The sequence below is a fragment of the Rutilus rutilus genome (assembly GCF_951802725.1).
Source record: "Rutilus rutilus genome assembly, chromosome: 6".
Classification (NCBI taxonomy): domain Eukaryota; kingdom Metazoa; phylum Chordata; class Actinopteri; order Cypriniformes; family Leuciscidae; genus Rutilus; species Rutilus rutilus.
Window position 1 is genome coordinate 11,675,446 of NC_140214.1, and position 12,486 is coordinate 11,687,931.

The window sequence follows — 12,486 nt, forward strand, 5'->3', positions numbered from 1 at the left end:
TAAAAGACAATATTATATATTATTATAAATAATTTATTAAATGAATTATATAACAGCAATAATACATTAAAACAGGTCAATATTATTACAACAAACAGGCGTGCAAACTCAGATAGCAACAAAGTCTGGGCCGAGTCTGGCTTACATTAGGCACTTCTGGCTTAATTCTGGCACTGTTTTTGTGTCAAACAGTATTAGGCTAAGCTCTGGCTGGAGTCTGGCTAACCAAAAGAAACAAAAATCTAATTGTATCTTTTTGGCTGAGCCCTGGCTTGAGCTCGGTCTGCCAGAATAAGAAAATATTTGGCTGAGATCTGGTTGGGTTTTGGTAGAAGAGTAAATAAAAGATCTCTGGCATGAATGTGCTCTACTGTAAAATAGCCGTGTAAAATGTGGTGCTAATTGGTTCATATTTTATACATCATTATAAGGTTAATTTTGTCAAAACAGAATAAAATGAAATCTCTTTATTATAGGCCTAGTTAAAAAATACCTATAGATATTTATTCACTTTTACACATAAAAGAAGACCTTTCCTTTTTTTAAAGGAAAGAAGACTTGATTATTCTGTTGGCAAGATTATTTTAATGGTTAATTAAGGAGGTGACAATGTGCAAAGTGAAAAAACAAAAAAAAACTATGAGATGTTTGCAAAATGTTTGAAGACAAAGACAAATGGTTCAGTCTGCAGCATATAGGCTAAGACAAAAGATTGAATGGGACTGAATGAGTACTTTGTGATTATCCAAATGGTAGTCAAAATGCCACTAACAAAGTTTTGGCGAATTAATTACCATTTGTACAGTCTAACGACAGTTTTACTACAAAAACCCATGGTTAAAGTGTTTTTTAGAGCAGTCTTGCTCGGCAGACGGATCAATGCGGCGTCTGTGGTTTCTGATACGATGACGCAGTTTGCAATGCATCATGGAAATAGTAGTTGATTTACATATACGTTGTTAAATCCGCTTTAAAAAAGGACTACTTTTCCCAGAGTGCACCCCGTGACATCATCCCGCCTACCAGAGGATCCGGAAGTTACGTTGCAGTTGTTCAGCGACTCATATTTTCCAACGCAGGCTCGCGGTGAAATTCAAATTGTCGTTCTAACTTCGACTATCACGCTATCTTGGTTTTATCTTTTGGAGTTTTAATACATGATCAAGGTAAGTTGATACTTCTAAACTAACACGTAAGTTAGATTTTAATCTATAGCGCAATACTAGATAGGGTTTTTTTGGGTTGTTTTCTGTGGTTGGATTGTATTTGTTATTATGTTAGCTAGAGGTTCTAGAATTATCCCCCATTTACAGTGCTTATAGGAAAATATGTGGGCTTACAGTGAGCGAAGTAACATGAGAAGAGGGGCTATTAAAAGAGTCAACAAGATGTTTGAATCTTTGGAAAAAGAAATCAATTCAGATTACAACTTTACAGTCTCCCGAACAGGCAATACAATCACCGTGGCATCATGAAACACCCAGACCACAGAGAAAAGGCCTCTCAAGCGATGACCGATTAATAAGATGTAAGATTTATTTTTGTTTTTTTACTATCATATATTCACTGTTAGCGTAAGGCTCATGTCATAGCAGAGGTGGTGTAAACCTTTCAATACCTGTGTTTAATTTTTTAGCACTTCTCCATGACATAATATCTAAACAAGAGATCCTTATGGAGCAGCAGAGGAACATAAGGATGGTGCAAGATCTCAAAGGAAACACCGTTCAGGAGATCACAGAGGCACAGAACCAAAGTCCAAACCTGTTTCTAATTGAAGACTTAAGCTCATTAACTTCCCTGCAAAGTGATCTTCGATCATGTCCAGAAACAAGACAAAAAGTGGTAGGTAACACCGTCAGTAATGCATGCTGTTATCACTCACAAGTCTGGTTGTAATTAAATGGTGTGTGTGTGATCAATTTAAAACATGAAAAATCTATAACCATAACAAAAACTCTTTATATTTGTCTAATTTGGTAAATATAATATCCATATTAGAAACAAAAGCATGTTTTAGTGTTTTGACTTAATAGTGATGGCATGTTTTAAAAATATTTCAGGTACTTGAACTGGGATTGTTGGGTGGAGTCGACGTAAAGGACACGTCTGGCAGATTATGAGGCAAGCAATCAAAAATGACTTTGTCAAAGTGCTAAACTGGAGAGTTTGAGTTGTACATGGGAAAACACATTTCCAAAGCTTGCAGCTTACAAACATTGTGACTGGTAAGTGCATTTTTATTGTGTCAAAGTCTATCTGGAACTTCATGACTATTCCCTCATGTCATGAATGAATGTTGCAAGTTTTAATTCTTTGACTGGTGGTGTCTTTTAATACAAATGCTTTATGTCTCTATTGTTAATTTTAATTAAAAGTATTTTTTAACTGTATTTGTATGCTCCTATTCTAGAGGCTGTAAGAAGAAATCCTGTGTGTGCACGGACATCGGAGCTGGAGGTCGAAAAAGTTATTAAAAGGTGGTTTCATCTAGCTGGTGATCGTGAGGGTGGCAGAAAAAGGACACCTTTGCAAAATGTTAATGTAAGCCACACATTTTAAGTTATCAGGGACTTTGTTTTGCATTGTTGCAACTTATATTTTTACCTTTTTTGCACATCTGTAAATATAAATTGTATTTCATTTGTCTTTTATAACCAGCTTTTAGTTTGTTTCTGTACTTTTATTATTTATGCATGACACATTTATACTTTTGCTTTATTGTTTGTATCAGTTTAATTTATTGCTTGGTTTCTGTTGCTTTTTAGTACGGTGGCCGAGAGGGCTCAACACGCTGCAACAGAAGAAAACGCAAGGAAATAGAAAAACACAAGCAAATGAAGAAAACATCTTCATCCGTTTGACAGCACATGTGCAGCAAATATGCAAAAACAACCAAATACAGAAACGTGCTGCAAATGGCAGACCAACAACGCAAATATCTACAGTAGTGTTTTTATTATTATTTATTATTTATTGGTTGCATTGTATTTGCAGTGTGTGTGTGTATATTTCACACAATATGTGTTGTGAAACTGATGTTTTCTTAACTTGCTGGTGTTTTTCCTATTTGCATGTTTTCTTCTGTTGCAGGACGTTGAAGTCTCTTGCTGTTTGCAGCGCGTTTTTGTATTTGGTTTCTTAATTTGCTGGTGTTTTTCTGAATTACCTGTTTGCATGTTTTCTTCTGTTTCCATGCATTGAGATCTCTCAGCCACCGTATTTTGGTTCGTGTCTGTATTTCATTATTTAAGCATGCCACATAAACGTTTTTTTTATTGCATTATTTTTGTAACATTTTAATTTAGTGCTCTGTCTTTTTATTCTTGTATTGTGACTATTTGTTGCTTTTGTTTTGCCTTACTCTAGTATTGTTTTATCTTGTCTTTTCCCCAATAGTTTTTATTTTTCCATTTATCTGGCTGAGATTTTCTTCCCCTCTCAATAAAATGCTGTACTTTGCATTTGTGTAGTGTCATTATTTTATTATTCATTGCACAATATATAAGTATTACACAGGGATCATTTCTGGTTCAGTTTTGGGGACTGGTATAATATTGGCCCCGTTATGGCTGTTTTCTGGAGCTTCTGGATAAGTTGTGGCTGAGTTCTGGGGTAAAGCTGGTGGCAGTTTGGCCCTTGTCTGGCTGACATCTGGGGATTATGGCGTTGTTTTGGGCCAGTTCTGGATAATATCTGGGTACATTGTAAAACTATGGGTGAGTTTTGGTCTGCTTCCGGCATTGATCTGGTTGACTTTCGGCAAACAGCACTTGGGCCAACCTTGGACCGTAATTCCATGCGGTATGTGGGCCAAAATCTCAGCCGAAATTTAGCCAGATCCGGCCCAAAGCCAATTTGCTATCTGGGAGGCTCCTCCTGCGTGTTCGTTAATATCTTTTCCACCATAAATGCTACAGACAGAGTCGAGGCACGTTTTCTGATTGGCGTATCAGTGACGCTAACACGAAAGTGAAACTAAAAGCGAAGCACCGCTAGTTCGGTTTGGGATTGGTTACTGGACAAGGTTTCCCAGAAATCGACCGTTTAACGTCAACTCCGCTATAAATCCATATGGGCGGATACTGAAAAACAACTTATATTAAATAAGACCTGCGATTCCGTTCAGTGCGCTGTGACTGAGAAGCATCGTGGACGAAAGAGAGAGCATCGGTATCTATTATCTCATCATACAGAGTCGAGACATATTTTACATTTAGGGTCATGTAAGTGAACTTTCTTTTCTTTTTTTTTCTTTTTTTAATATATTAAGGACCATGTACAATTTCCAACATAAATGTTACCATTTGATGCAGTGTACCAGAGTTAGCCACAGGCTAATTTACATCTGCAGTCCATGTCCAGTCTTTCTTTCTTTCTTTTGCATTTATTCAAAATAGGCTATATAATTGTAAATCACTGCAAACATTTTAGGCTACCAATGTAATCAGGCTATACTGATAGTATAATCAGTATAATGTCCATTCAGGACTTTTAATTGTGCAGTTACACATTTTATTCACAATGTGATTTTTATTGTCATATATTATATTTAAATGTATTTATTATATAACGTTATTATTTAAATAAGTATAACGCTATTAATTATCTAAATATGTGATTATCTTTTTATTTTATTTTTATAAATACATCCCTTTTGGCTTTGAAATATCTGCGGCAGATAAATAACTGTTCCTATCCTAAGAGACTTATTTTCCTTTAGGCGGCGCACGAGGTCTCGATAGAATCACATTCAAATGTCACGACGTTTGTTGTTTCTTTCCTTTGTGCTCCTGACTCGCAGTCCCAAACAAAAATGTAGATACATTTTTAATATAATATTGACCTTTTTTAATGTATTATTGCTGTTATATATATATATATATTTTAATACATTATTTATAATAATATATAATAGGCCTACTTTTAGTCTTTTACTTGTAGGCCTTTTGGGGTGTGGCGATGTCAAATGGTTAAATGAAAGTGGGCAGCAAATGTTGCCACTAGTAATAAAAGTCTCAAGCTTGATTTGTTGATAAATATGTTTATAATATTATTTTATAAATAAAATATATATAAAATTTTAATAAACCATATAAATGAGACCTATGATTCTATTATTATCCATTCATTCTCCACTTAGCAGTGTTGAAAATCAGAAAGACAATACTGAAATCATAATTCTTGTAGCATAATAAAGCATGTGAGTTTTAAGAACAGAATTAACTACGTAAGAATGAATAAAAAAAATAGGTTTTTAATGGCTAACACAGAATGTAAATGGTACATTTTATTTTAAAGTCCATGAAGAATTCATTGTTTTGAGGTATGTTGTGTCTACAGGTTTTATACATTTTGTTTACAGTATTCTGTTTACATTAACCAAATGACTATTTTCCCCTTTAGCAAACAGGAAGAGCTAGAGAGAGCCAGCATGTCTAATGCCAGACCAATGTCTTCGCCCATTTGTTTGGTGGAGAATGTGAACGGATCTCTCCGCGTCTGTAAGGATGCCATTGAGCTCCTGAGTAGAATCAATGAGCCGGTGGTGGTGGTGTCTGTGGTGGGACTCTACCGTACGGGGAAGTCCTACCTCATGAACCGCCTGGCAGGACAACAGTCAGGTGAGAGAACTGTCTAGAAACGCTAACTTAATGTGTGAATATTAGCTACATCGTGCTAATAATAATAATAAAAACTCGAATTGTCTCAGGCTTTGCTCTTGGCAACACTATTGAGTCGAAAACCAAAGGCATCTGGATGTGGTGTGTCCCTCACCCCTATAAAGAAGGACACACTCTGGTGCTGCTGGACACAGAGGGACTGGGTGATGTGGACAAGGTGAGGACAAGGATTGAGCTGTAGATTTGTTAATATTGTTAAATGGTCGATTCTTTGATTTTGAAGACTCTGTGTTTCAGGGAGACTCTAAGAATGACGGCTGGATTTTTTCTCTAGCTGTTCTGCTCAGCAGCACTTTAGTGTACAACAGCCGTGGCACCATCGATAACGATGCAGTGGAAAAACTGCAGTATCCTTTATTCTGCCACGTAACCCACATCCTCTTTCAAATATACAAACATACACTTTGCAAGATAAAGTTATTTCTCAATGTGCTGCAGCTACGTTAGTGAGCTCGCCGAGCAGATCAAGATCAGATCGACAGAAGCCGCAGACGAGGAGGAAGAGGATTCCAAATTTGTGCTTTTTTTCCCATCATTCATCTGGGTGGTTAGAGATTTCACCTTGGAACTGGAAATTGATAGAAAGAAAGTGACTCAGGACGAGTATCTTGAGTTTGCCCTTCAGCTGAAGAAAGGTATTTTAGACAGACATTCTATAAACATCAAGCACCAGTATGTGAATTTAAATAATTAGTCACTAAATATTAACAACAATAAAACAATGTTGACACAATCTTCTTTGGTAAAATGTGTTATTTTCTCCTAAAAACCGAATTTAGGTATAAATAAGAAAATCAGCGACTACAACCTGCCCCGTCAATGCATCCGAAACTATTTCCCATCCCGGAACTGTTTCGTGTTCCCATCTCCTGCCTCGCCTGAAAACATGAAACGCTTAGAAAGCTTGCAAGAAAAGGACCTTGTAGCAGATTTTCTGGAGGTCACGGATCATTTTTGTGACCACATCTTTCAGAAGAGTTTTGTGAAAACACTGAAAGGAGGACACAGAGTTACTGGCAAATGTGAGTGTTTTACCAATTTAAGTTATTGGAAATTTTCAGTGTTCAGAGTGTGAACTTCAGACCCATAAGCCTTTATATTTTTGAAAAGGTAAAATGTGTTTTGTGTGTTGTCAGTGCTCGGGCACCTGGTTGAGATTTATGTGGATACAATCAGCAGTGGGAAGGTGCCCTGTCTGGACAATGCAGTGGTTGCTCTCGCAAATCTAGAGAACCAGGCAGCTGTTCAAGAAGCTTTGAAAGTCTATCAGAGTGGGATGGAAGAGGTAAGACACCAATTTCATGTGACCCTGGACCACAAAACCAGTAACATGGGTCAATTTTTTTAATTGGGATGTATACTTCAAGCTGAATAAATAAGCTTTCCATTGATGTATGGTTTGTTAGGATAGGACAATATCTGGCCGAGATACAATTTATTGAAAATCTGTAATCAGAAGATACAAAAAAATCGAAACATTGAGAAAATCGCCTTTAAAGTTGCCCATTTATGTTCGTGATTGTGATGCATTCACTCATAAAAATAAATGTTTTAGATATTTACGGTAGGAAATTTAGAAAATGTCTTCATGGAACATGATCTTTACTTAATAGCCTAATGATTTTTGGCATAAAAGAAAAATCAATAATTTTGACCCATACTATTGCCACAAATATACCTGTGCGACTTATGACTGGTTTTGTGATCTAGGGTCACATATTTAGTTAGCACTGTTACTCAGCAAACTGTACTTTACATATCTAAAGCTGATTTGATATAATGTTAAATAAAATGACACACAAATATACATTTGTCACAGCAGGCAATAGTTTAAATGATCATGTTATCCATTTAACATGTTAATATTCAGTAAATAAATAAAGCTCTGCCTTTGTCAAATTCACAGAGTTATTCTTTTTTTATTTAAATACTTGAATTTAATTCTAACAGCCATTCAGTGACAAAGCATGCTGTTCTTTGCAGGTGAAGAACAAGTTCCCAGTAAATGTGGATGATATTTCCAGGGAGCACCAGAAGTTCAGCAGTCTGGCCACCTCTGAGTTTATGAAACGCTCCTTTAAAGATGAAAAAGGAGAACACCTAAGAAAACTAGTGGTGAGTTTCAAATGCACAATTATATGCACACTCATTATAATGCAGCTATGTTCTTAAATATGCAAATGTTTGTTAATTTAATCATTGTGCTTTATTTTGAATTATATTTAGCATTTAAATATTATCCTTGTGAAAAGAAAATATTTGTATGTTAGGGAAGTTGGAGGGGGGCGTAGATGGTTATTTATTCCTAACCATTAACTCAGCTAGTATAACAGACTTTTTCCAGTGTGTATATGTGATGTATGTACTGTATATGTGTGTATGTATGTTTAGGAAAACATAGATGTTCACTATATAGGCCTGCTGAAAGAGAATGAGATGGCGTCAGAGAGAAAGTGCAGAGATCTGCTGAAGAATCTGTTCTCTGACATGAATAAACGGCTGCAGAATGGAGAGTACAGTGAGTCTGGAGGATATGAGCTTTACTGCAGAGACAGAGACGCCATCGTTGAGAAGTACCGCAGAGAACCCAACAAAGGTGTATCGGTGAGGACACTTTCAGTGTGTGTTTTTACGAAATGCTTCTTTAAATACACATAGGGTTATGAGTATGTCTATAGATGTGCTCTAAATATATACAGTGAGGAAAATAAGTATTTGAACACCCTGCTATTTTGCAAGTTCTCCCACTTAGAAATCATGGAGGGGTCTGAAATTGTCATCGTAGGTGCATGTCCACTGTGAGAGACATAATCTAAAAAAAAAAAATCCAGAAATCACAATGTATGATTTTTAAACTATTTATTTGTATGATACAGCTGCAAATAAGTATTTGAACACCTGAGAAAATCAATGTTAATATTTGGTACAGTAGCCTTTGTTTGCAATTACAGAGGTCAAACGTTTCCTGTAGTTTTTCACCAGGTTTGCACACACTGCAGGAGGGATTTTGGCCCACTCCTCCACACAGATCTTCTCTAGATCAGTCAGGTTTCTGGGCTGTCGCTGAGAAACACGGAGTTTGAGCTCCCTCCAAAGATTCTCTATTGGGTTTAGGTCTGGAGACTGGCTAGGCCACGCCAGAACCTTGATATGCTTCTTACAGAGCCACTCCTTGGTTATCCTGGCTGTGTGCTTCGGGTCATTGTCATGTTGGAAGACCCAGCCTCGACCCATCTTCAATGCTCTAACTGAGGGAAGGAGGTTGTTCCCCAAAATCTCGCAATACATGGCCCCGGTCATCCTCTCCTTAATACAGTGCAGTCGCCCTGTCCCATGTGCAGAAAAACACCCCCAAAGCATGATGCTACCACCCCCATGCTTCACAGTAGGGATGGTGTTCTTGGGATGGTACTCATCATTCTTCTTCCTCCAAACACGTTTAGTGGAATTATGACCAAAAAGTTTTTTCGAATTTCTCCCATGACTCCTCTGGATCATCCAAATGGTCATTGGCAAACTTAAGACGGGCCTTGACGTGCTGGTTTAAGCAGGGGAACCTTCCGTGCCATGCATGATTTCAAACCATGACGTCTTAGTGTATTACCAACAGTAACCTTGGAAACGGTGGTCCCAGCTCTTTTCAGGTCATTGACCAGCTCCTCCCGTGTAGTTCTGGGCTGATTTCTCACCTTTCTTAGGATCATTGAGACCCCACGAGGTGAGATCTTGCATGGAGCCCCAGTCCGAGGGAGATTGACAGTCATGTTTAGCTTCTTCCATTTTCTAATGATTGCTCCAACAGTGGACCTTTTTTCACCAAGCTGCTTGGCAATTTCCCCGTAGCCCTTTCCAGCCTTGTGGAGGTGTACAATTTTGTCTCTAGTGTCTTTGGACAGCTCTTTGGTCTTGGCCATGTTAGTAGTTGGATTCTTACTGATTGTATGGGGTGGACAGGTGTCTTTATGCAGCTAACGACCTCAAACAGGTGCATCTAATTTAGGATAATAAATGGAGTGGAGGTGGACATTTTAAAGGCAGACTAACAGGTCTTTGAGGGTTAGAATTCTAGCTGATAGACAGGTGTTCAAATACTTATTTGCAGCTGTATCATACAAATAAATAGTTAAAAACTCATATATTGTGATTTCTGGATTTTTTTTTTTTTGATTATGTCTCTCACAGTGGACATGCACCTACGATGACAATTTCAGACCCCTCCATGATTTCCAAGTGGGAGAACTTGCAAAATAGCAGGGTGTTCAAATACTTATTTTCCTCACTGTATGTTTATGTGCAGGCTGAGGCCGTGCTGAACAAGTTTCTGAATGAGCGAGGAGCTGAAGCAAACAGTATCCTCTACACCGATAAAAAACTCACTGAAAACGACAGAAAGATTCAAGGTAAGTCTTTACCAACCGTATGAATATTTGTAATTCATCAGGCGGTTTCATCCTGCAGCATTTTTTATTGAAAAAATGCATAATGAAATGGAAACCAAACCCAAATTCTTAAAGCATCTTGAAGTTCAGATTCAGGAGGTTTAGTATCAGTTTAACACAAGGGCAGTTGTAGCCTAATGGTTAGAGAGTCACACTGGTAACCCGATAGCCTGGTAATACCAAACTCTGCTACTTCACTTTGCTTCGTAGACAGAGTCTGGAAGGGCATAATTGAAAAGCGTTTTCTTTTTTTAAGTGGGAGTTTAAGTTTAAGCTTGTCTGAAGTTTAAAATCATTGGTTACCCATAAGCCAATCACATAACGTTTGGTTATGGCGTGTGTTATGCGCATGCTCAGCCGCATCTAACTTCCACTGTAAACACATGTATGATGCGAAAACAAAACCATTGAGCGAAATACCGGAGTGAACATGGCTGTGAATGACTTTTGCAGATTATGTGAAGTAAATCTACGCATCCACGGTACAATCAGCGTCTACGTCACGGGTCTCAGCCCGCCCTCTGTTCGTTGATTGGCCGGCTGTTTTGAGGCCGGAGGAAAACGGGGAAAACGGTCGCTATCTCAGACTGAGTACAGAAGCGAACTGAAATTGAGCGGAAGCTAGTAACCCAAAGGTTGTGGGTTTGATTCTCAATACCAGCAGGAAACGACTGAGGTTCCCTTGAGCAAGGCATCTAAATGGCTGCCCACTGCTCTGGGTGTGTGTGTCCACGGTTTGCAGTGTGCGTATGTGTGTTCACTACTCACTTCTCCTAATGTGTGTGCACTAACTTAGATGGGTTAAATGCAGTGGATATATTCCGAGTATGGGTGACCATACTTGGCTGTCACTTTCACCATTTCACTCTCCACTTTCACTTAGCATCATGTTTCACATCATTTCTCTCCTTTTTTATTTTGACTGACAGAAGAAAAGGAGAAGAATGCTCTGCTGGAACAGAAGTGTAAAGAAGAAGAGGAGAAACGCATTGAGAGTGAACGAATGAGGCAGGCAGAAAAAGAGCGACAGGAGGACCAAAAGAGGCAGATGGAGGAGAAGTTCAAACAGGAGATGGAGCAGCGGCAGCAGGAGATGGACAGAGCCATTGACTGCAAACTGAAGGAGCAGGCGGAGATGCTAAACAAAGGCTTTAGGGAGAAAGCTGATTTTCTGGATGAAGAGATAAAGAATCTTAAAAAAGAAAAGGAAGAGAAAAGTTCTGGCGGTTTTATGAAGGAATATCTGATGCCTATTGTTGGAGCTGTATCAGAAATCCTTCCTTCCGTACTCCAATACAAGGTGCTGATGAAAGGACTCAAAACTAAATAAATACCCCTTCAGTGCAAATCACTGTTGAATTACGAATTTATTCATTTATAGTTATAGCTTCAATCATGCGTAGTCATGAGTCAACTCAATCATGCGTAGGTTTTATTTAGTAAGATTATATTCAGTTTATCGAGTAGAGTCCTATTTCACATTCTTACAGTGTACTGAGCACAAACATTATGTACTGTGTTGCTGGTTATGGGAAAATCCATAAATTAGAACATGTAGTAAGACATACAAGTTTGCCTGTATTTAGTAGACCTTCATTTCACATAGCCTACTGTTTGTGTTTGGATGTAACCATTGCATTCTTCAAACAATGTTACAATCATTAAATTCTTCAGATTAAAATTCATCGTTTAACTTGTACGTTCATAAACCTTGAAGCTGTTGTCGTCACAAACTCCTTTTCCCATTTTTTTTGGAGTCGATTTCACTCCCGACCTCAGCTTTAGAAGCTGATGTTAACAACAACTTCACTCCATTTATTATGTATTATGAACAAGGGTGAGGATTTAGAATACAAGAAATGGTCGCATGTAAAGTTTGAACCGCGCCATCATGACATAAATTTGTAGGCCAAACCGGAAGGCACATTTTTCATGGGTTCTCAGGAATTTCCTATTGATTTTTAGAATAGCTGATGTGTAAAATAAGGTCTGTGATGAACTTTACATGGAGAGACTGTTCCACAAAAACACAGTCATAACTAAAATTAATTTTGAAGCCTTTTTAAAACGCAACATGCTTAAGTTGCTATATATCAAATTCAACTTCTGAATGGTTGTAGTTGTTGTCCTTATGTTGTTGGCACAGATTAGACAGAACTTTGTATGCTTTGAATTAAAATGAAGCATATTAAGTACCATTTCCCAGATGTGGTAATGAGGCGTCTCTTTATTTTGGTTGTATTTTTTATAGCATTTTTTAAACATTTCATTCACATACAGATTGATATTTTAAAACCTAAATCAAATACTTCACGTAAGTTGTAGTTTAGTCTGCTTTGTTTTGTAGTAGTCAAAATATTTTG

The 12,486-nt window shown here is 37.7% G+C and overlaps 1 protein-coding gene and 1 long non-coding RNA gene across 3 annotated transcripts; both read left to right on the top strand.

Annotated features, from left to right (window-relative positions):
• The first annotated feature begins 198 nt into the window (after positions 1 to 198).
• Positions 199 to 2,749, top strand: LOC311291633. The gene is made up of 5 exons (XR_014627586.1): positions 199 to 1,166; positions 1,438 to 1,528; positions 1,637 to 1,845; positions 2,064 to 2,228; positions 2,414 to 2,749. It is a non-coding gene; the product is annotated as an uncharacterized lncRNA (long non-coding RNA).
• Positions 2,750 to 3,923: 1,174 nt separating this feature from the next.
• LOC311291596 (guanylate-binding protein 2-like) lies at positions 3,924 to 12,415 on the top strand. 2 transcript variants are annotated; one of them, XM_084410708.1, is made up of 11 exons: positions 3,924 to 4,226; positions 5,407 to 5,624; positions 5,714 to 5,841; positions 5,922 to 6,031; positions 6,123 to 6,319; positions 6,464 to 6,706; positions 6,821 to 6,969; positions 7,668 to 7,799; positions 8,076 to 8,288; positions 9,982 to 10,084; positions 11,053 to 12,414. In XM_084410708.1, exons 2-11 carry the CDS (start codon positions 5,435 to 5,437, stop codon positions 11,451 to 11,453), a joined length of 1,866 nt encoding a protein of 621 aa, XP_084266834.1. In that variant the 5' UTR covers positions 3,924 to 4,226; positions 5,407 to 5,434; the 3' UTR covers positions 11,454 to 12,414. The 2 variants fall into 2 exon arrangements, with proteins under 2 accessions (XP_084266834.1, XP_084266835.1); XM_084410709.1 differs by having other exon boundaries at positions 3,940 to 4,173; positions 11,053 to 12,415.
• The last annotated feature ends 71 nt before the right edge of the window (positions 12,416 to 12,486 follow it).